Source organism: Semicossyphus pulcher, unplaced genomic scaffold (assembly GCF_022749685.1).
Source record: "Semicossyphus pulcher isolate SPU_LCO1_2020_fin unplaced genomic scaffold, fSemPul1.0.p SCAF_17, whole genome shotgun sequence".
NCBI lineage: Eukaryota > Metazoa > Chordata > Actinopteri > Labriformes > Labridae > Semicossyphus > Semicossyphus pulcher.
In genome coordinates, this window is record NW_027211681.1 from 4,469,432 (window position 1) to 4,493,417 (window position 23,986).

The 23,986-nt window shown below is 38.6% G+C and overlaps 2 protein-coding genes across 2 annotated transcripts; one reads left to right on the forward strand and one right to left on the reverse strand.

The window, feature by feature from the left end:
• The first annotated feature begins 695 nt into the window (after positions 1–695).
• Positions 696–3,696, forward strand: LOC138595252 (uncharacterized). Its single transcript, XM_069666614.1, has 3 exons — positions 696–814; positions 930–1,026; positions 1,350–3,696. Exons 1-3 carry the CDS (start codon positions 712–714, stop codon positions 1,687–1,689), a joined length of 540 nt encoding a protein of 179 aa, XP_069522715.1. The 5' UTR covers positions 696–711; the 3' UTR covers positions 1,690–3,696.
• xpnpep1 (X-prolyl aminopeptidase (aminopeptidase P) 1, soluble) lies at positions 3,247–15,832 on the reverse strand. Its single transcript, XM_069666613.1, has 20 exons — positions 15,740–15,832; positions 14,445–14,569; positions 14,025–14,088; positions 13,415–13,519; positions 11,960–12,052; positions 11,480–11,623; positions 11,070–11,165; positions 9,799–9,880; positions 8,422–8,632; positions 7,842–7,931; positions 7,608–7,658; positions 7,053–7,111; positions 6,640–6,717; positions 6,418–6,489; positions 6,241–6,301; positions 5,955–6,024; positions 5,171–5,344; positions 4,497–4,573; positions 4,243–4,341; positions 3,247–3,508 (listed from the first exon to the last, which is right to left on the reverse strand). Exons 2-20 carry the CDS (start codon positions 14,559–14,561, stop codon positions 3,389–3,391), a joined length of 1,863 nt encoding a protein of 620 aa, XP_069522714.1. The 5' UTR covers positions 14,562–14,569; positions 15,740–15,832; the 3' UTR covers positions 3,247–3,388.
• Positions 15,833–23,986: the final 8,154 nt, after the last annotated feature.

Sequence of the window (23,986 nt, forward strand, 5' to 3'; positions counted from 1 at the left end):
TTGATACAGTGCTTCAGGTGTTCATTTGCAGAAAATGTATAATTGATTAATTGTTTGTGTCAACTTTAGCTTCTAAGATCTAATATTAACTCTTTTAAACTTGTTTGGACCATTGTTTTTACTATTTTCTAATATTTTAAAGACTTAGCAAAATAAAAGTTGATACCTATGATTTAATGATTAGGGGGAAAAAACATTATTTGAATAAAAAATGTGGATATAAACATGTTTTAAAGTTAGACATCAAATGACAAAGGTTTGTATCATTGTTGCTGATGGCTACAACACACCTTAAATAGTATTTCCAAACATTTCTTTTAGAATCACAAAGCTGAAAACTCATGAGGACACCTTATTTAGAGTAAACTGCTCCTCTTCGCTTCCTCTCACCCTCGTTCAGCTGTGCTCTCTGCGAGCTGAAAGCAGCCAAACTCTGTGGTTTTGGGTCACCACTCACAGCTTATTCCAAACAGTATAAAAGGCCCAACATCTCCCTGAACAGAATAATGAGCAGTAAACAAGGGGGGCAGAGGGGGAGGGAGAAGAGGGGGTGTACAACATGAACTGAGGGGTGACAAAAGAGGAGGGGGGTGTCTCCACAGCGACTGAGTCGAGCTGCTTCGGTCACATGGTCTGTGTTTCTATTGAAAGCAGTGAGAGGAGGCTTCAAGCTCAGCCTTTAGTCCAAGTTTCAGAATAAATGGCAGCAACATGAGTGGAGCCCGACAGGACGGAGCGATGATGGCCGACGTTCTGAACAGGACGGCAGCTTTGGGACTACATGAGCAGGAGATGAACGAAGCTGCTCTGTTTGGTGGGTTTACTCATTAATAACTACTTTAATGTCAGGGTATCGTCTGCATAGAGCTTAACTCAATGTAGTTTTAGTGCTTCTTCAAAGTAAAATTGTTTTTCTTTTCTCTACCCAGAGTTCAAAGTGTTTAACATTGTCATCATCGCCCTGGCCCTGTGTATCCTCACTGCAACAGGTCTGTACTGCATCACTGTCTGCTACAACCGCACCAGGTGAGTAACCTCCTGAAAGTAACCTCCTAAAACCAACAGGATTTTTAAAAAAGCATGTTATTGGTGGAAAAACACAATTTGCTAACATTTTGCTAGCTTTGGATTGACTGGTGTCTTGCTAATAATAGATTGTGTCAGAGGCCGTACCTGAGCAGCTCCAGCGTGACCTGCCTCCTCACCTTTATTATGATCAGCAAGAAAATGTGATATTTCAGTAGCATGTCTAATTGCAATCCTTGACCTGTAATTTCAAACAGAGCACAGTTCAATGTTCACAGTTATATCAAAGTCATTAGTGCAATTAGTGCCCTCTTCCTCCCCAGGCAGTCAAAGAGGGCCCACTTGTATGAGAGCGCAGTGACCCAAGGCGAGCCAGCTGACCCCGTGTCGGTCCGAGCAGTGAAGAGGTCGACCAGCTTCATGAACCCCCTGGCCTTCTTCAGGAAACAAGAGACGGCAAAGGACAACAAGATCTATTACATCTACAGTAACCCGCTGCCTGTGGGGCTGAAGGAGGAGGAGGAGGAGGTCAGGACCAAAGCTCTGCAGGAGCCGGAGGAGCAAACGCTGAAACTCTCGCTGCCTCTGTCCATTCAAGAGTACGCCAACGATCCCGAGAGTGGTGTCATCCTGGACCCGCCCATTTTTTACATGCAGCTTTAGAAGTGGTGAGAGTGTAAGAGAGAGACTTTTGACTTCCTGCAGATGTGTCTATCAGAAGTCATCATATACAAGCCATTAAAGGGGCGCCTAAGTGATTTTGCAAATTAAAATGTGTTTAGATATCATGGAAAGGATTACTCAGCCTGTAAAAACCTGTATAGTGTCCTCTGTAGCTGGATTCAAAAAAATAGTCTTGTGATGTCATAGTGATGTCAGAACTTCCTTAGCATCTGCATGGAGACTACTCATTTTAAGTAGAAACCCTACATTATAGACTGAGATATGAGGTTTATGAGCTGTGAGCATTTACAAGGCAAGGGACATGGGATGGTATCAAGTTGCATTGTGGGAAATGTAGGACCTAGAATTTAAAGGCTTGGCCCAGACTAGGGAATACAATTGTAGATATTTCATTAAATACAGTTTGAATTTTGACCATTCTAGCTTTGAATCTCCCATGAGAGTACATTACTAAATCACTGTTGTACTACTTTAAAACCCTTATCTGCGTTTCATCAGAAATAACTCAAGATGAAGGCGTGTTAAAGGTGTGTAAACAAAAAATGTGCAAAAGTGCAAGTGCAAACAGGATGTGTATCTGATCCCGGAACATGCAGTTGGAGTGTACCTGTCTTGACATCACTGGTTAGAAGTTTAAGCAAATAGAAATTGTAACAACCGTTTAATGTCACAAGAGGGGAGGTGGTTGAGCTCAGTCAGTAGAGCATGTGCCCTCCATACACAGAGGCAAAGTCCTCATCGCATTGGCGGCTGGCTTGACTCCAGCCTTGGCCCCTTGGTGCATGTCATCCCCCGCTTTCTCCTCCCCACATTTCCTATCTATCTTCACTATCAACAACAAGAAAACATTCTTAAAATGTCACTTAAGATAGACACTTCTGAATTTTTACATTTTGTAGGGTTTTTTTTAGCATTGTTTGTATTAGTTTTATTCCCCCTTTATTTTGCATCATGTGCATGTGCAACATGATCCAGATTCCTGCCACTGTTTCTGCTGTTCTAATCGCTGTCAGATAGCAGAGCTACAAAGCATAACAAAGTGCCAGAATAAGCTAGCAAAAATGGATGAAAAAATTGAGGATTACATTTTCTATTTAATTTGTTTGCAATGTTTTTTTTTTTATAAGATAACAAATGCATTAAAAATGTTGTTATTGCGTCTAGGACACGCATATTGTATTTTGGTGTTAAACACTAGATGTAAAAAAAAAAAAAAAAACAACTTTCATTTTGAAGGTGCAACACGTTCATTCAGTAGGCTTGTAGTTATACAGAGGCCTAATGGTCATGTATATTAAATGCATATTAGGATAGAGTTTAACACTGTACATACTGATGTTGATATTCTCAATCCTTAGAAGTCACACGTGTACTTTTTTCACTTCTCACAGAACTAGATTTTTTACATCTTAAGAAAGCTCTTATCAAGGCCTCACAAAACACTGCTTATCTCTGAACATGAGGGTGTCATTGGTCATGAAAGCTTATTATGTTGGAGACAAAAGTTAAGACAGGAAAGTTCTTTGATTTCTTGATTTTTTTTTAATGATCTTATTAAAACTGCTGATACGATGTGATTTACAAAAGAAGCGGAGAGTGAGACACAGCGAAAGATGAGAAGAATACAAACGATTATCACTGCAGAGCGAATGACCAGTCAATGCAGAATAGTCAGTCCTCAGACGATCGGCTGTGTCTCTCTGATCAGCCACTGCAGAGCGTCCTTCCTGCCCTGCTTCTCCATCTCCGCTCCGACCACCTCGCGACACTTCCTGTGGTACTCGTTCACCCATTCACGCTGCAGCACAGAGACGAGAGGTTGTCAAAGAGCAATCAAACCATGCAGAGACTAAGTAGTGCTTAGTTCAATAGAAAAAGCATGTGATAAACTAGATGTAGGTTATTGTATACAAAACAACGTGGAACCCTGTTAAGTGTACTACATTATATGTGTTGGTGTATTTCAAGTGTATATGTGTATTTCAAGTGTTCACATTATCACATTTTCAATAAAACACTTTTCAAATGAATTTTAGGGTTAATTTATCATTGATTTAAAAAAAGGGGGGGGGGGGGGGGGTATATGCTCATTTCAAGCTTTATATTTCACTCTGTGATACCTGTGGAGTAGCTTAGCATAATTTACAGTTAAAAAACTCATTTTTCTCACACTGGTGCTCTGTGCAGGCCGTCATACAGCCTCAGCTGTGTCCCTTTAAGAAACCCTGCCCCTACAAGCCCACTTTCTTCTGATTTGCCAGCTCTCTGCACTAAGGCTGCACTTTGTGACACTTTGTGACACCACAAAGTGAAACGTGTAGAAAAACCTGTGTGAAACCTGGCGTTCACAGCAGCCTGAGCTGAGAAACCCCGGGGATTACTCCAAAATACTTTTACCTACAGGTTTTAAACTTCACCCACATTTAGTTTATACATCCAACATTGAAACATTATGTCTTAAAATGTGAAACAGCATAATTCCCCCTCTTTAAATATCAAGCATAAACATACAGAAAAAAGGATATTCCTTACCTCCTTCTCAGTGAGCAGCTCCGTGTTCATCATCTTGACTTGGATAGGAACCAGAGTGAGCGGCTCAAACGTCAGACTGCCTCTGTTTCTGTAGTTGTACTGAACACACATGAGAACGGAGAAAAACCCTGAGTTTCCTTAAAATGCAATTGACTTTTAAACAATGAATGAATGGCTAAATCCTCCCTGATCAGCACTCTTTAGCTCTTCTTTGTATTTCTAAATTAGTCCTGGTTGTCAGTTAAAGCACTTACTTTGGGCTTAGCTGGTATAACAAGGACCACATTTTCAATACGAATGCCAAAAGATCCATCTTCATAGTAGCCAGGCTCTAAAAAAGAAGAAGGGAGATGAAAATTTAGGAAACCATCAAACAATGAAAATCAAAGTTACTGAGTTTTGTGTGATTTTAATAATGTTTTAGATGCTGCTTTTTCTTCCTCCTGCAGGATAGCTTAAAGCCAATAAACAACATGACTGAAACATTTGGAGGGATTAAATTTATTTATAATTATTGCCTGCTGTTGTGGCAGTGGTGACATTTTCAGTGCGCCTGTGGCCGCCTCCATCAGTCACATGTGATGTGACATTTTCATAAGGCCTTTAATTAACTTCCCCACTAACATAAGGTATAAACACATCAGTCAGAAGGCGTTGTGGGTCATTGTCTGAACATTTGCTGTTGCCTTTAAGGGATATGAAAATTACTTTCAGTGCAGTGGGAGAGGTGTGAGGAAGCGGAAGTAGTATTTTACCTTGTAAAAGTCTCTTATGTATTTCATTTGACTGCACCATGTAGATTATTTTATTCACTATTTACTATAATAATATTAATAATAATATAAATAAAAAGACATTGCCAACTCTATTTATAGAAACATCTTAGTGCTGAAACAAAAAACCCTCTCCTTCCTGCCCCCCATCGTACCATCACTGACGATCATGCCGGCCTCCAGAGGCTCGTCAGCGAAGGTCTTGTAGCTGATACCGCAGGGCCCCTCGTGGACGTTGAGGAAGCAGCCCACACCGTGTCCTGTACCATGAAGGTAGTCCAGCCCCGACTCCCACAGAGCAGCGCGGGCAAATGAATCCAACAGGTGGCCTGGGGAGGAAACAGAGAGATTATACTGCAGATCACACTTTCATTAAAAAGATGAGGGAAAAAGTAATTATTCAGTTCGCTCAACACCTTTCTATCCAGTGCATGCTGGGAAATCAATGCATGACCCTGTTACCTCTATGAGATGTCATATTAGTTAGTGACCATTCTTTAGATGTTACTTTTGCTTTGGAACATGCTGTATCTTGATCCCATATTTTCAGCATTCAAATTTAAATGGCCTCATGGGAGCGCGATAATTAAAGGTCAAGTTCTCTGTACTGTAATTACACTAGCATGAAGTGTAACCACTGTCCAAAGCTCTCCTGTCCAAACAATGTCGATGCTTAAAATTCTCCTGTCCTCCTTGAGTCAGTAACACGGATCAGTGACCATACAAGTTTAGTGAATCTAAAGCAACAACATGTTTTACTGCTGATTTGTGAATGTCTGAGACTAATATAAAAGATCAAGATTTCACAAAAGACAGTTCAGGAATATTCAATAAAATCTGTATATTTAAATTAATAATTTCAGCCTTACAGTTGAACTTAAACATGTTATGTTTTATAATGTTATATACAGTACACATGTTAAGATAAGCCCCACATACCTTTAGTTCCATTAGGGAAAATAGCAGCACTGACAGCTATGTGCCCTTTCAGCACATAGGTAAAGCATTCCTGAAAGGAAATGAGAGCAGACAAAACAGAACAATCATTTAACAAATTTAAATAAAATCAGGGTTTGGATACGTTCTATCAATGTATAATTAGTCTGTCATGATTTTTAGTGTTCACACGCTAAAAAGAAGCATATAATTCCTATAATGTCAAATAGTGTGTAGAGTTTCACTTATTTTCAAAGTGAAACAGAGCACTATAAAAATACACATTTACCTTCTCAAAAGCAGACGGTGTCCCAAAGTGCATGGTGCGTGTGACGTCTGTGGTTCCATCACTGCCAAAGAGAGATGCAGGTGAATGTGTTGTTGTGTTAATGTATGGCATTAACAGGCATTAAGGTGATGATGGTCAGCCTAAACGTAATTCATGCATATGTATTGTTTGACTTACATGTATTGGGCTCCTGAGTCGATCAGGTAAACCTCATTCAAAGAGAGGGTTCTGTTGGTTTCAGGCAGTGGGCTGGTGGAAACAGAAAAAGGTCATGAATTAAAGCCTAGTGCCTTAACAAAGCCTTGTGTCTTAACATAAAACAACAAAAAACAGACAAAAAGCTGCAAATGTAGTCAAACACATTTCATTGGTTTGGGTGTGTTTCATTAACCAACTGACCGGTAATGTATGATGGCTCCGTTTGGACCAACACTGGAAATTGTGGGGAAACTGAGGCCGACAAAGTCTTTCTGTTGACTGAAAAAGAAACAGCACAATCACAAGGTAAAGCTTGACATAACAATAAAACAGTTAAAGAGTCATAAAAATATCACTCTTTCTTACAAGAGAACACACTGGGGGTATAAAGCATTATAAAAAAAAGGAAGAATATTTTCACTAAACATGCAACACCTCCATGTCCACTAGAGGGGGATATAACTCAAGGAAACTCACTATCCCAACACAAACAGCCTCCGTCAGAAGACGCTGCCTTTAAAGCATGAAGGCTGACATGAAGTCGAACTGGATGAGCTCGTCAACCAAACCAGGAAAGCAAAACTGTTTGTTTACGACTTGCTTGAAAAACCCACCTGCGTAATTCTTCCGCCTTATCGGCAGCAGAGATCTCTGTCACGGTGCCTTTTGGAATCTATCAAACAAATTAACACGGGCGGCATTTAGTCATGCAGAAAGCGTTAAAATAACACCAGCAAATCCTCCGCCTCAAGCCAGCTTACATGACAACATTCACCTTAACAAAAGGTTCCCACACATACTGATGGACATTTCATTCATTCTCCATTTGAGATTTGTTTCAGAGAATATAAGGCACATGGTACGAATAACAGATACTGTAAATTTAATTTAAAAAATTTGAAAAAAAGTCATTAAAATGTCGGAAAATATTAAATCTGAAACACTTTCTATACCTATAAATATCCATAATACCTCAGTACAAAAGCCTTATTGATGAATATGACATTTAAATTACCTTACATGTTTTTAGCTTATCCAAAAAAAAAAACTTTTACATCTTTATTTCATTTTTAAAGTCCAGTGACACCCCAGCTGAAAAGAACTGGATGTGTAACCCTTTTTTCCAATGAATATATAAAATGTATGGCTCAGACAACAAGTCAAAATACCTCCTTTTCCAACCAATCAAAGAGCTCACAGAGCGCGACTGCATCCTTGACCTGTGGGGGAAAGTGAAGGAGATTTGAGACATTTATTGTGAGTTTATGATGATGTCATAAAGCCTGTGATCATGAGGTATACACGGGAGATTTGAGACATTTATTGTGAGATTAAAAAGATGTTATAAAGATGTGATCATGAGGTATACACAGCACATCTGAAGATGGTGGAAAGGTTCTTACGTGGGCCATTTTCATGCCTTGAATCTCGGTGCCGTTCTTCACAGCCTTGGCGAGGCAGAGGGGAGTGTAGGGAATTGGAGTCCTGTGGGTCTGAAACAGACAAAGAGAAAACATTTACAAAACATTTTTGATAAAAAGCTACTTTAAATACATCAGATAATAAAATGTGTGTACATTTGCTATTTTTGTACATCTGTTGTGGAACACAGCATAGCTGGTCTGCCTTGACAAATGGTTAAGTAAAGTAGTAATGCTAATGGGAGTGATTCTGCTTAAAGAAGTGTTTTTTTTTTTTTTTTAGTGTTATTCATATAGTCAAGTTAGAAAAAAATTATTTCTACAATTAAAGGCAGAATAATATCTTGACACTGATATGTCTAAGAATACATGAATATTTCTGTCGTCATAACATACATTATCTGATCCAACGGCAGGAAACAGACACCCGGAAATGCAGTTATTATTCAGTAAAAGAGTACAGATGAGACTTTTTTTTTCATTTTTCAGTTTGTGAATACTAAAAAATGAATAAACAAAGTCTGAATTCTCCCGATCTGTGGTGCTGGTAATGCTCTCTCACCTTGGGGATGACCTGTGTGAGAGCACAGCTGGCCTTGTCGCAGATCCACACTTTGTCTTTGGGGCCGTGCGCGGCGCAGATGGCCTGCAGCTCAGTGTAGACCGACTCGTACGGGAACGTGTGGATGCTCAGCTCGGGTTTGCTGGGGGAGTCCAGCTGCAGATGGTGCCTCAATGCGGGATTAGAGAGACGCTTTAGGTCCACAAAGAGCCTGCAGGGAGGAAGGGGAAGTTTAGTGAAGAGGTAAACACAGATGAAAACCTTGTACCTACATGGAGCTTTAATTTAATGTGTTCATTAACAATGAGACTTTTCTTTTAAATGTATTTATTTTTGAATATGTAACGCATAGTTTCTACAGAGACTCCATTTATAACTAAAGTGTGTTGGAACAGGGTGTCTGAGTTTTACATATGAACGTTTCATTGTGATTAGGGATAAACACACGTGGGAATCTTAGAGTTAATATTTTGAAGAAAATATAAAAAAAATAAAAACATTTAAATGTAGGACTTAAATGAAAGAATGTTATAACTGGTAATCTTTATTCCTGTAGCCCTTCAAATCAGTCAGCAGCATTAGGGTATATATTTGTATATCTTTATATTTGTTGCCTAAGATGTATATATTTTTGCTCTAAATGTACATTTTTTTGCCTCAAATTTTCTTTTTTTAGATTTTTAGTACTGCATCCTTATTTATATTTTATATATAAATAAATATACGCTCAATGGCCACTTCATTAGGTACACCTGAAAATGAAATGCAGTTCAAAACAACAGCACTGCCATCGATTCTGCTTTTGTGAAGTCAAGTTTTTGTTGAAGTGTGTAAATTCAATGATGTTTATTACTGAGGCCATAGTTAAAGGTGGTGTTGTACTGAACTACATTATATTGAGATGTGTCTCTAATTTTTTGTCCTCCCTATTAACATACATGAGGGGGCCAGAGTATTAGAAACGCCTCTGAATATAATGCAGCTCAGTGCAGCCCCATCGCCAATTATGACCTTGATGCTGAAATATTGAATTAACACCTCTATGACAGCTTAGAACAAAGCCTGTACATAATAGGCAACATAAACACACACTTAAAGCTGAGCTGGTGTATTGGATTACATTAGATTTTTCAGGTGTACCTGATAGACACAATACTATAAAATAGTGTACATATATACTTTATATATTTTATTTATTTTTAATATTTAATATGTACCCCTTTTTAAACGGAGCCCCCAGCTGAAGAATTTCACACACTTGTACTTGTAGAACCGGAGCGACAATAAATATCTTGAATCTTGAATCTTGAATCTAAGGTGTTTAATACAGCAATGATGTAGCCAATATGCTGCTGCATTGTGTTACACCTCATTTACCTTATAGTGTTCATCCCCACAATGGCGTATGCAAAGAAGACTGGGTTGTACTCGATGTCTGCACCTCGAAGGTTAAAAAGCCCTGAGAAACAAAAGAACAAACATTACATTTAATAACATTTGATAAAGTTAATACCATGATGATTTGCTGATAGAAGATGTTTCCTATTTTGGTCCATCCATGCTAACAAACACTAAAACACAATAGTTACTTTAAAGGGGCCATATTTTAGCTATGCAGTCAATCTTCTATTATTCCTTTTTAAAAATGTAATTCTGGAAAAACACAGAATTACGCAGTTTTCACTTTTTCACTGGGAACAATAAACACCCAAAAATGTGAAACCCATGCAAAATATTAGAATATCCATTCAAGAGATATGGCCCCTTTAAAATCAATTAAAGAAATTATATGTTTAAACTGAAAGCTCAGTTTAATCTGCTTGGTGTTGAATATCAACGCTCACTGTACTGTCACTCATCATTTGCAGATGCCTGAGCAAATCCCCTTCAATCTATCACCCACTGAAACCCTCTAGTCTGAATGCGACCTGATGGCGACCTGATCAAAATCAGCGTCACTCTAATTAACACAAACTCTCAGACCAAACAATCAGAAACAAGAGCTCATTAGGGTCGCTTAACAAGGTGCTCAAACAGGCATCTAGAGGGACACCCGTGCATCCCTGGGTCCTTGGATCGTGATCACGTATCAAAACGGACTTATGTAACCGAAGTGACGTCAGGTATGGCTGCAGCTTGTTATACACAGACATAAGTTATGAATGCCACAATCTATCATGGCCAACTCACTTTAACAAAAGAGGCTTTCTTGTAAACCACTCTCTCTTGTTTCGCTTTGCTTGTAAATCCACAAGCATGGGGTCATGTGTGTCACACTTACAGGTTGTCTCCACCCATAGCCCAGGGCTGTTTATACTGCACCCTGGAGCTGTTGTTGTTGTGTGATCGCAACACAATGTTAAGAATTATTATGCAGCTACAGGAAAGAGGTCAGAGCAATTTTCAAATTACATGACAAACTGCTCTGACTTGGTGAGTTATTGAAAATGTATTTGTGAAACCAGTTTGGAAGTAAAAAAAAGTTCCTGCTAAATGTACTGCTGGTAAATGTGTAAAATGAACTACTGGTAAATACCTTCTACATCTTCAGAGGCATGCATTTCCCGTCTGAAAAATCTCTAGTTGCCATTCCTGTCTTTAGCTACCCCACTCTACCCCCACTGTGTATTTCTGAGAAATAACCGTACATGCAATCTCGTCCAGCGCTGTGGCAACGAACCAGGTGATTTTCCTCTCTGTCATCTTGGCTCGCAGCGTTGTTATCTTGTCTTGCCAGGACATACCTACAGGAAGACAGCAAGGCTCATCAACAAGGCGTGGCACTGAAGTCAAAGTCCTGCTTGACCTGATTAACTGAGAACTGAAAGCTACATGGTGGTTAGTAGGCAATAAAAGATAAAGAAAAGAAAAGTAGAAGAGGCAATTTTTCTGCTCATTAGAAAATTACTCATTAATTACACAATATCATGGTGTCTTTATTATTGGGGGAGCTCTAAAAATGTTTCCTGATTTTCATGTATCCTTTTTAAACAAAGTTCGAATAGCTGCTGCAATATGTGTGTATTTTATAATGGAGTAAAACAGGCGTTGTGCTCACCGGTGTAATGTAATCCCAGGGTTCGGAGCTGTGTGCTGGGTCTTTCTGGGCGCTCTGTCCAGACCACATCGATCAGGTTATCCTGCACCGCCACCAGTGAGTGGCCTGCACTGGTCAACGCCCTGGACATGTTCTTCCACTGATCTGAAATATAACATCAGAGTGTGTTGAGATGCACAAGTAGTGGCTTTAAATACTATATTTAACAAGCATTAGGACGACAAAGCTGTGCAGGAAGCTGTGCAGGAAGCCTGACAGTATGGTGCACTTGTTAAGTTTAAGCAATGGGAGCATGTTATTGTCTCTAAAGTCACATCTGCACGTTTCTTTAGTTTGATTGTTATTATTTTGTATATTGCAAATTTAAGATGATTTACCCCAGCACATTTCCTGCTAATTTCACTTAGAACACAGTGTTTTGCTGTCCTTATTGTCATTGTGTGTCCACTGCACTGATAAGAAAATGGTTCCACAACCTACCGGCAGCAATGATCCAAGGATCGACGCCCACTTTGGAGTTCTCTGGCAAGACGCTGATCAGCCAGTCCTCCTGAGAGGGAGTCTCCTTCAGCCCTAGATATCATTATTTAAAAAAAGATCAAACACAATGAAAGAGATTTTAAAAATGGCTGATTCATAGGAGTGTTTAACAAAAAGAATCTTTAATTAATTGTTGGCCATATTTTAGCTATGCAATCAATTTTCTATTATTCTAATGTGTTTTTGCATGACGTTGGTAAAGTTTGTTTCGTTTTAAAAATTGTACACATATTTAATTCAATTATTTTTGGGAGCCTCTCCTTCCTCCTGAAACGAACAAGCCGTTTGCCATTCAAAGGTTAGACAATATTTGGAGTGACCGCGTAGCCCCTCCCCAACATGCCCACACTGCACTGTCGCTCCAAAGTTGTAGAAAACATGGCTGCACTCGGATCCGTTATTCGGCCTTATATGTACGAGCCAGAATCGCCATGAGGTATTGGAAATGTTGACGACTTGACTACAAGCTAGTGCAAAAAGGCAGCCTGAGGTGAATGATGGTGAATGACGATTGGTTGATTTCAGCGAAAGCAAGGTTCTACGTAGAAACCTGCAGCTGTTCTGAATGGCCCGTTTCAGAGTAGGGCTTTCAACAAATATTCTAAATTCGAATATATAACCAAATTGTAATAAAAAACTGGTAATCGGATATTCAAATTAATGTTCGATTTGTAAAAAAGCACTACAATGGCTGTATCAAAAGCTCTTGCGTGTTCTCGTAAGTCCTCGCATGCGCTCTCCTGGTTAAGGAGCATCTTTGAATGCATTCCAACGTCACTTTTAAACTATGATAGGTAAATAATTAACTAAATAATTAACCGTGTGGCATGTGGTAATGATGGCGGAGGATTCAAATCCCAGCCCGGCCGGAGAGAGAAAGATTCTCACCCCCAGCATAACAGACAGGTGTGTTGATTTTTTGTAAAAAGCATGTTTATGAATAGATATACCTGTCACAGCACAGCTCGCTCTGAGCACTGAATGTCCGTTCTACTGTAACCGAATAATTTTGTTTATTTTGCAAGGTGCAGGAAGCTTATGTAGATCTTTTAAAAGGCATATTTATGTTTGAATAAATATCTTAGCACATAAGTTTGTTCCTCGTTGTATTGGTATGTCTTCTTGTGGACATATTGCGCAAAAATATATGTTCGAATAGTTTGAATCTGTGTTTTTTTAGAGGGAATAATTGAATATAATTTTTGGCCAATTTTGACAGTGCTACATCAGAGGCTACCTTTTTAAAAATGTAATTCTGGAAAAACACAGAATTATGCAGTTTTCACTGTGAACAATCAACAAAGATATGGCCCCCTTTAAACAACATTACTAACATGACTAAGAGGCAGCTATTATTTCCATCATGTACAGCAGAAACAAAAACTAGGACATTACCCATCTTCATGAGGGTCCAGTTGTTGTCCATCTGCTGACTGGCCTGGAGGAAATATCGCCCATCAGTCCACATTGCAGCATGCTGCTCTGTGACAATGGCTGTACCTACAAGTCACAACATACAAAACAGATTTAACATTTACAGATGGTTTCGTGGAATTTAAACTACTGGTATCTGGCAGTGAGCAAGAAGCATGGTACTAAAATGGTGATACAGTAGTGTATTAGTGTATTAGTGCCAGTCTGTGAAGAGGCTATTGTTTGGTCAGTTCTGAGAAGCAAAATAAACAGATAATAAACCTAAAATTACAGCAGCTTAGAAAAAAGTCTGAGATCAAGTGAGTCAGCCTGCTTCTCTCTCTTGTGCTGATGCCAAGGTGAACACAGGTTTTATAACAACTAGCTATTGCAAAAGTAGGCCACCTCGCCTGAACAGTACACCTCCTCATACTGCCCAAGCTAGATTTTGTTTATCACACTGTCCTCGGTTTTTCCACTGCAGCAATTACATCTTGGCTTCTGGTCTACCCAACTAAGATTTGAACTTTGGGTGGCTTATTTTTTATTTGACCTGCTTGTATATTACCACTCACACAAAGGATAAACATACCTGCAGAGCCATTAAATCCACAGATAAATTCACGTCTGCAGTCACATGGCGCAATGTATTCACTCTGAAAGACATACGGACAGAGGGAGAGAGGAGAGAGAGAAAGAGAGAGAGAGAGGGAGAGATCAGCTTCATTAACAATCAGTGTGAAGTGGCCATCAACCAGTCAGACATTTTAAATGCCACCTTTGCTGCTCTTCTCACATCATGTCTTGTGCATGGAGAGGATAAAGGGAGGAGCACTGAGCAAAGGGCTGTGATTAATTGCGAAGGTCAGACGAGATAATCAGAAGTTAATCAGGACACAACATAAGTAAAACGAGCATTACATTGAGCCTGTGCATGCGTGTCTAGGGCTATGCTTTGGTATGTTAGGCCATGTAAACATGTAGTATATGTTTTGTGTATGATTTCACTTACCTGGTGTGCATCTCCAGAAGGGACGATGTACGCCTGTATTGGCTCAGACAAGTATTTACAATTCCTCATTGCCTGGCGAAGCTGCCTGAGCAGCTCTCCTGTGATCTTTGGAGACATGCCTGTGTCTGAATAGAGAAAAAGCATGACACACTAAATAAAGGTTTAAATTCACACATTGTACAAAACAGAGCTACTGTTGGATATATTGGATGAGCTGAATGTAAAAAGGCAAGACGAAAGCTGTTTCAATTTTCGGAATGCAGACGATGTCACACCAACGTATTTATGTTATGCAAATAATCGTTTCAATGTTAAATCTTGTAAACACACACTCATTTCAAATAACTACCCTTTTAACAACAAGCACAAAGACTTCCCCTCATCTATTGCTATTAAAATCCACCCTGATAATCCATAGATTACCTGACTGTTGGGAAGCCATGTTTACTTCAGGTGATAGGAGCTGGACATTGACAGACTGTTTCCTACCTGACTATTAACGTGGAGCTCAAAGTCACAGTCCACACCTGGATTTTTAATCTTTAACTCATTAAGCAACTGTAACAAGAGTTAAACATTAAAAGAATAGACCAATTGGCTGGTGCGTACAAATCTGTGACCTATTTTCATTGCCACAATCTCCTAAAAGAAAGGCCAGAGGAAACTGCAGTGGTAAATTCACTATCAACATTGACTGATGGGCCGAAGAACTCGGTGTACCAGCCGACCAATCATGTTGCAGAATTTTTCATCGATGAGCTCTCCTATTGGCTAAACACTCCGCATGCGATTGTTGTTTACAAGTTGGCATTAGATGTATTATTCACCCATCTAACCTCCTAGATAGCTATCATGCGTGCATAAAATAAAACTGTTGCTTTTATTCCTGATATGGAACTAAAAAACCATACAGCTCGATAAGGTCGATATATTTTAAATCACACATCACTGTTATTAACAGGCCAAACGTAACACACAATGACTGATTCATTCAGTGTGTCGCCGTTGATTTCGTAGTGGGTGTGGTAGCACGCCGGTTACTGTTATGATATTTGCAAAGTTGCTAGCTAGCTTATTCATTCAAAATTTACAACCCTCAGAAAATGCTTTCTCTCAGATTTGATAACAGACTAAACTATGGACATTGTCTTTGGGGCGACCAACCGTTTCCCTCATTTGAAAACAGTCAACATCCGTCTGAGCTCCACTGGGAGATCGAACGTTAGCTCCGCAAACCGCCGCTAGCTAACGTTAAAGTCCCCACACATACAGCCAGTGACACGCTGAATACACACCCGGTGGTTTCGTGTCGAAATGAGATTCTTGGTTCTATAACGAAGCACTCCTTTACCAGCTTGGACCTTGTGTTACTTTACAAAACAGGAGGCTGCCATTTCGGTGTTGACGTTTGTGGTCACGTGACTGCAGTTTCTTCCAGTAGACGCAGAGAAAACTGGCTCGCCTCTTTTTCTCTGAGTAAACCATGCACAGAAGAGAGCAATAACACATCATCTATATGTGGCTATAATTACAGTTTATGTTATGTATAGGCACCACACAATGAGTCTTTAATTATATTACAATGCAGAAGCCTAAAAATACTGTAATTACAGTCTACCGAGCCTCAAAACTGACTAAAGGTAGTAAAATGTACCAGGCAAATAAAAAAATGGCTGAAAACGTCGACTGGCTAGTTATTGTTTAAAGCCGTGAGTTAGTTAAAAGCCAAGTCAGTGATACAATTAACTGAAACTTTGCTGGGAAAATGTATTTTACTGCACATCGTTTTTATCAAATGTTTTATTTCCGAAAATTAAATACCACAGAAAATCATTAGCCTGTACATACATGCTCATGGGGGGTTTTTTTGTCCCTCCATTCTCAAACTCCCCCTTCCTCCCCATATGACACATGGGTAAAAAAATTAAGAATACTAATGATATCGATAGCGAATAGAAAATAAAACAACAAAACAAACAACCAAGCAAACCGTTTACAGGCTATATATACATTGCTTTCCCCCCCATACATAATCGTCTTTCTTGCAGTATAACATGTAAATGTAACATAGTCTACACATATCTACGGAGGCCCATTTCCGCCAGTAAAAAAAAAAGTGAAAATTTGCCTTGATTTAAAAAATAAAAAAGTTAAGTCATAATTATGAGATAAAAAGTCATATTTTTGAGATACCTTCACACAACAGTCAAAGTAGCAGCTTTTTGGTGTGAGCTCTGCTGTTCAATATGACAGAGAAATGGATTGCAAGTACATTGAGGAGTACTTTAAACGGGGCTTTACAACAAATAAAATCCTTCATTTGCTTGCAGACTCGCATGGTAAATTACTATGCAAACGCACCCTTGAAAGGATTTTAAGCAAGAAGCAGCTCTGGCGAAGAAAGAATAAAACTGATGTGGTTGACGAGGCAACCAATCTGGTCATGGCTATACATGGATGCATCAAAAATGTTGGTTACATGGAATTGTGACTGACAGAGAGACAGTTTGAATATTACTACAGATATCGGGTGGTGAAGGTGTTCATCTAAGGTCAAGAAACAGACTGCGAAGGCGTGTTTACCACAGTTGTGGTCCAAACTACGTTTCGCACATTGATGGCTATGATAAACTTGGATGCATTGACCGGTTTTCCAGAAAGATGATATGGCTTGAAGCTTACAATACAGGTAATTGACATAATGAAAGATTACCCAATAATATTTTTAAGAGCCACAAATGACCATTTGTTTAAAAAGTTATTGTCTGGGTCCAGTGCAGAGAATGAATAATACACAAATGATTGTTTCTAGTTAAAAACAAAAACAATGATGTAGGTTGAGGTATTCAGAGTAGCTCTGTATCAGATAAGTAGGCATCATTTTAGAATTGTGTTATCAATTGCATCACATAAAAACGTTTAATTTATTTTTGTGTTCTTTCACATTTCAATAGCTGTGAAAATACAACTGCAACAGTAGTTGCCCTGCAGCAAATTACATTTTGCAGGTATTGATATTATTGCATGAAGCCATCATATTTAAAGCTAAAGAAGAATCTCACTTATAAAACAAACCATGGGTCAGGACTACTAAGGCAGTAATCGCCAATGCCTGCTATTATTATCCACTCTGACTGAATATTATTTGCCTTCTAGGAAGAACTTGATGAGGTTGTACTGACTTGGAACGACCACAGAGCCCGTCAAGTCCACAGCTCACGGTCACCTCATGGACGTCCCTCCATACTGCATGCAGTCCTTCAACTGTACGGAGGCAGGGATTGTTTGCATCATGTGGATATGGAGAAGGTTCAAATTTGCATTGAAGAATGTGTGTTCAAGGACTTCCCATGGGATGAAGATGTCTTCCATTTCTGTGTGGACCTAATGTCAGAATACAATCCGAAATTGACAAATGATGTGTTTGAAACAGTTCACCTGTATATCGAACTCAGACAGCTGACAATGAACTGGTTCTAGATCATTAACTTTGCTGGGCCTGTGTCACTTTTATATTTCAGAAATGTTTTTTTTGTTTGTTTCCTGTTCAATTTGAGGACAAATTTAAACTTACATACTGACAATTATCTAATGTACAGTATATGTTGTAACCTGTAAAGAATGTAAATGTAATTGAAGTTGTTTTAGATGGCAAATATATACAAAACGTGTTCATTTCCCTATAACAGATGTACACACAAAGTTATTTGTTTGTACTTACATTGACTATTTGTAAGAACTGAGTAAAAGGTCAAAGTCCACACATTTATTAACTGAATTATTTATTAAACATTTACAAAATCACAGCATTCAAAACAGCTGTTTCCAATTTAACTGCAGTTGAATCTAACTTGCTACAACAGGTGGTGTTTAACAGAAACCCATCTATGAGCTTTTTGTAAATGACAATGACGGCACAAATCAATAAGTATTGTGCTTGCAATGTGAAATTTCAAAAGAATACATACATTTTGACAAGACTGGAATTTTATCTCACATGTACTTGTTCTGTTAAAGAAAAAAACGTCTTACATTTTAAATGCGCTGAAATAACTACTGAAGTGAGCTTATAAATAATTTAAATTCCTTATTTGCTTTGGTAATGTTTTCAAATTAATAAAACAAATTCATTTGGAACAACACAAGTTCTGTGAACATAATGTAATAAAATTTCAAATAATAAAAAAGTATAAGTAAGCAGCCTTTGTATTACTTGCGACTGCATAATGTAAGCTCTCTAATGTCCACACTATACAACGTAAACCTGATAGAAAGTGTAATTTTCTCAAAAACAACAGTGGGGTTCTTCTGTGTTTGTGTTATGGAGGTAAGATGAACAGCAAATGCTTTCAAGTTTCAACAAACACAAGGTGTACAGGTATCAAATACAACACAGACAATTAGGCTCCTCCATTTTTCTCTCATATCCAATATTACCATAGATATTAACACGACATTCATGTAATAACCGCAATAGTATGTTGTCTGAAATAACTCATTAAGACTCAGATTGTTGGAGAAGTAAATCAATATAAAACACAATCTTAAACTTCCTACTTAATTGAGGTATTCACAGTAATGACCCTGCTTTGAAACATACCACTTTAAAGAAAATGTTCTAGAACTGTAAACAATTCAACCAAAAAAAAAAGTGACAAATAGCAGCAAAAGAATGTGGACAGCATGTGAAAAGGGAATTATGGGAGATGTATTGGCAGCAATGCAAAATCATACTCTAAGTTATGTTTTTCATTTGTGTATAAACCTGAAACTAAGAATCATTGTGTTTTTCTTTTGTTAGAATGAACCTTTCATATCTACACAGGAGTGAGGGTAGGAGTATTCAGTTGGTCACTTAATCATACACACTGGTCCTTTAAAAGTGTGCCACTCAGTAAGATTAAACATGGTGGCTGTAGTGCCTCCTTAATAAGACAAAACTCATCTGGAAAAGCTTAAAAGCCTAATCTTGAACCTCTGATGGCAGTCCACTAGCTTTTGGCTGAAATCGTAGTATCTTAGAGTCTAGACAATGTCCATTACCCCCACGCTGCTTTCTAAGATTCTGTTCATTTCATGTCGAAAATCTGGGTACTTGTCATAACTGACTGGTAACTCCAAGTAATAGCCACATGTATGAGCAATAGGTCTTCTCTGAAATCCCTGAATCTGTGTGAAGTTGACAGTGATGCTCTTTCCTGTGAACAAGTCTGATCCAGTGCAAAATCGGAGGAATAAGGAGAGGTGCTGGGTGTCTGACTCTCTGAGGTTTGTACTTACATACTTCACAATTTGTTTCTCCTGGGTATTCTGGGTACTGGGGTAAGTAATTGATCTCATGATCTTTCGTGATGTGGTTGTAGCTCTTCATAGATTGCTGCAATTCCTTTTAGCCCGGATCTAATTGGTGTGAGTATGTTGCTCCACTGTTCAGTCACAAAAGCGGGCTCCTGAATCAGTTTTTGATGAGCAAGCTCCCCCAAGAGCTGCTCAATGTTATCTGCTGTTGGAATATCCATAATTTCCAACAATTCTTCCTGGTCGACACCTTCAAAATCTAAACAACGTGATTCAAAGATCACTCGCACACTCTGACACATACTTCAAAAAGCTGTCCACAAGATCACTCTCTACTAAACCCAAAACAGCTTGCTCCAACAGTACAGGTGCAAGTTTTACAGGAAGGTACTTCTCTTTTTGCCAGCCAAATGTGATTATTCGGCCTACACTTTCCCATTCTTGTTGACGTAGGTATGGCACTTTGAAGCCATTTCCCATTGTGCACTGCTCATAGAAGTCATTCCAAAATTCTGAGAGTACATCCCTTAAAACACCTCCATCATCCACAGCTTTTTCAAGCTTTCCATCGGGAAGAATAACTTGAAAGTAAAAGTTGTCCTCCATGAATCTTTCCTCAGAAAAAACGTCTTTAAGAATCTGTCCAACAATTTTCTTCACTCTTTCGCTCTCATTGGCTAGTTCCTGCTGCATATTCATTGAAGAAGGCATGGGGGATTCAAAAGACAGTTCGTGAGACAGAGGCAAGGTATCATCAAGACTGGAGTGCTCCATCCCAGAGATGCTTTCTGTGTGGAAAGTTACGATGGCACTATCCTCTAAAGCATCCAAATGAAGTAATGTTTCGTGGTCTGGTAAACTACATGCATCAGATGGGCCAACTGTGGTGTAGAGAAGAGAAACACCGTCACTGTTTGCATCTGCAAATACTGTGCTGCTTCCAACATAAATTAAATCTGAGGTTTTTAACTCCACAACATTTGATGCAGAAGTGTCCGGAGAGGGGTGAACAAGTCTAACGTGGTTTTTCACCTTCTTTTGCAGTTGCATCACAATTCTCCTCCTCCAGATTTATGTCACTGGCAATATTTCGCTTTGTTGTTGTTAAATAGAAACGTAATAGATATAACTTTGTCTTTTCATACAGTTCCCCAACTGTCATACCATCCTCTAATGAATGCTGCTGAAAGTCAGTTAAGTCAATGTCGAAATCAGTGATGTTCCCCTCTGCATTTTTCCCCCTTTGAAAAAACAACTGCTGTTTTTTACTGTCCTTTGAGACACCCTCTTTTCTGGTTCCCCCACCCCTTTTTGGTGCGTACTTGCACAAATCCCCCTTCTCTGAAATGCATCCATCCAATCTCAATTTTCCTCTGATTCTTCTGTGCATTCTTTGGAAGGGTTTGATGCTCTCTTTCAGACGCGTGATCACCTTTGTTTCTTGAGAGCTTGCCTCTAAGCCGCTCAAAGACCTTCGACTTGCGACTGCTGGGTTCTTTTTCCTTTCGCCTGCAGTGTCCAAAGACAGCTAGTCGATCACCATATGACGGCAGATAATCCCTTAGCTTAATTTTAGGTTTTTTAATGTTAATATGTCATTTGTCAAATATAAGCGTTTCCTATTTAACTACCTTCTCCTGTTCCATTCGCTGTATGTCTTCCTCAGGCACATGCCTGGATCTTAAGTAGTCACTAAGCTCATCCATCTTCTGACAGTTTGAAAACCCTCTGCACCTCTGTTGAATACAATTCCAGTCAATTTCATGTTTAGGTAAGAGTAAACCTTTTTATTTTCCTAAGGAGAAAGGGTGCATTGTTTCATTTTATTATATTATGTTTTATTTTTATTTTAGTGTTCAAAATAATTCAGTTTTCTGATTTTCTAAATCTACACTTGACGTTATTACAAATTCACTACTTCAAATTGGGGGCATAATAATTCCATTTGATTATATCGTGAAGCAGCTTATGATAACACTGGATGATAAAGTACCTTTAAAAACTGTAGTTTATATTAACGTGTTTGGCTGGATGTTGAATTAATTAAATCAATCATTAAAATATAGAATCCTGGAGCAATTGCAATTCATGTGTTTAAAAATACTTTTTTGTTCAAATGAAATGTAGCAAAAGAGCTTTTTACAAAAGTTAATATTTCACCTAGCTTATATTAATATTTCATGGTACAATTTGCTATTTTACTGTCTCACGACCTTGCAAACAACTTACAGACCATTTTCACACCAGATATTTTGACTTCTTATAACATTCACACGAGGCTTTTTCTCTTTCATGCAAACAGAGAGTTTCATTCTTATGTGTAGTATTTTCTTTTATCACAACCTTTATACTGTAATGGTGATAAGAGGATAGACAGTCCATGGGTAAAAGCAGTCAAACAAATTAAATGTAAAATGAAGTCATGTGTAATTTTTGTGTTGTATTTTTTATTTGAGTCACTGCACTGCTCTCTCCCTGCCTTTTGAAGAATGATTAATTCACAAACAAATAACTACTATTAGCAAATTATTGTAACATCACTGTTCAATACTGAAAAGAGGAAATTACTTTAGTATATGAACACTGATCTCTGTTTCTACCTCAGTGACTGGTATTTGTAGCAGTAAATAGGTTTTATCTTTTTTTTAATCCATTATTTATAATGGATAAATGCAATTGTAATGGGTCCATGTCAAATGTCCCACTGTAACCAGAGACGTTAGGGCAGCGATATTAATCAATATTATTATTTATAATATTTTAACGAACTGCATTCACCCAGGGACAGAGAGCGAGAGAGAGAGAGACAGGGAGAGAGCATGCATATAGACAGCGCGGACGTGAAGCAAAAAGTCACTTGATTATGAAACATGTTGCTCCGCTTATATGAACGACTCCTCCGCAGGTTGCCTGTCTAAGTGCCTGGTTCTAGACTGGGCAATAGCCGAGATAACCATGCTTTAATCAATGCTATCCATGCTAGCTGCGACACCAACACATACAAGGTGCTTAATACTGAGAATACTCATAATGGCATTTGCGTCTTCCCCAGAATAGGTAAACTGGAAAGCTAAAGAGGACATTTTAGTGCGCATGTATAATAGCTGCATGCCTTTTCAACATATCATGGGTCTTCACAGCACGTTACATGTATTACTAGCAAGATATTTTAGCTGTGATAACACTTACCAACTCAAAGAGCGATGCGAAGGCCGAAGTTGCTGCCTTCGAGTAACTTAAAACAACTCACAGCAGCAGTAGCCTACTGACACTGTTTTCTTTCAGGGACACCATCTAGTGCTGTTAACATTAGCCCACTACAACACTATATGGTCTGACAGTTAAAAGCTATGTAAAAAGCAATGTTGTCATTTGTTTAGCTGCAACGACGACCTGATTAAAAGACTGTACAATTTTATCAAACCATTTACTGTAATAGTAACCTTATTTAGGATTGCCTAAGGTTTACTTGGTTGGGCCAGCGAGGGGATGCAGGGACCTCTCACTGCCACTGAAGCGCAAGCCCACGCGCACATACTAACATCATTATTTTTATCTCATAATTATGAGTTTTTATCTCATTATTTCGACTTTTTATCTCATAACTATGACTTAACATGGGGGGGGGGGGGGTTATCAAGGCAAATTTTTCACTTATTTCTTTTTTTTTACTGGCAGAAATAGGCTTCCATTCATACCCTCACTAGCTGAATGAATCTCCTTTTTCCTTTTAATAAATAACCGTTTTATTTATCTGCAGTATGGTGGTTGTGGGCTCATAGTTTTAATCTGACTTTTGCAGAGATCCATTACAGATTTATGTCTATATTTTGTCTCTCCTGGTTTTACTAGTTAGATAGCGTAATATGCTTTCTAGATCAGTTATAACCCCTTATAATTTTATAATAAATGTTGGCTGTTGTGATGGATAATAATGTTTAATATAACAAAATAGTTTGGTCAGGAAGCTCCGTGGAAATTTTATTTGCAAGTGTGTTGCAAGAGATTTTCACAACATGGCAAACTTCTTAATAATGCCTTATAACTGACGCAATGGTTATTAAGAAACAAACTATTCAAACTATCACTAAAGTCAACGATTACTACTCCCACATGTTTTTTATTACCAATTAGTAGGCAATGGACCGTTCTCTTCAAATGCATCACAGGATTACCACCCTGTTAAAGAGCTGTAAACTTTACCCACAGGCATTAATGTTGGCAAATGAATGCCTGCAAAGGAG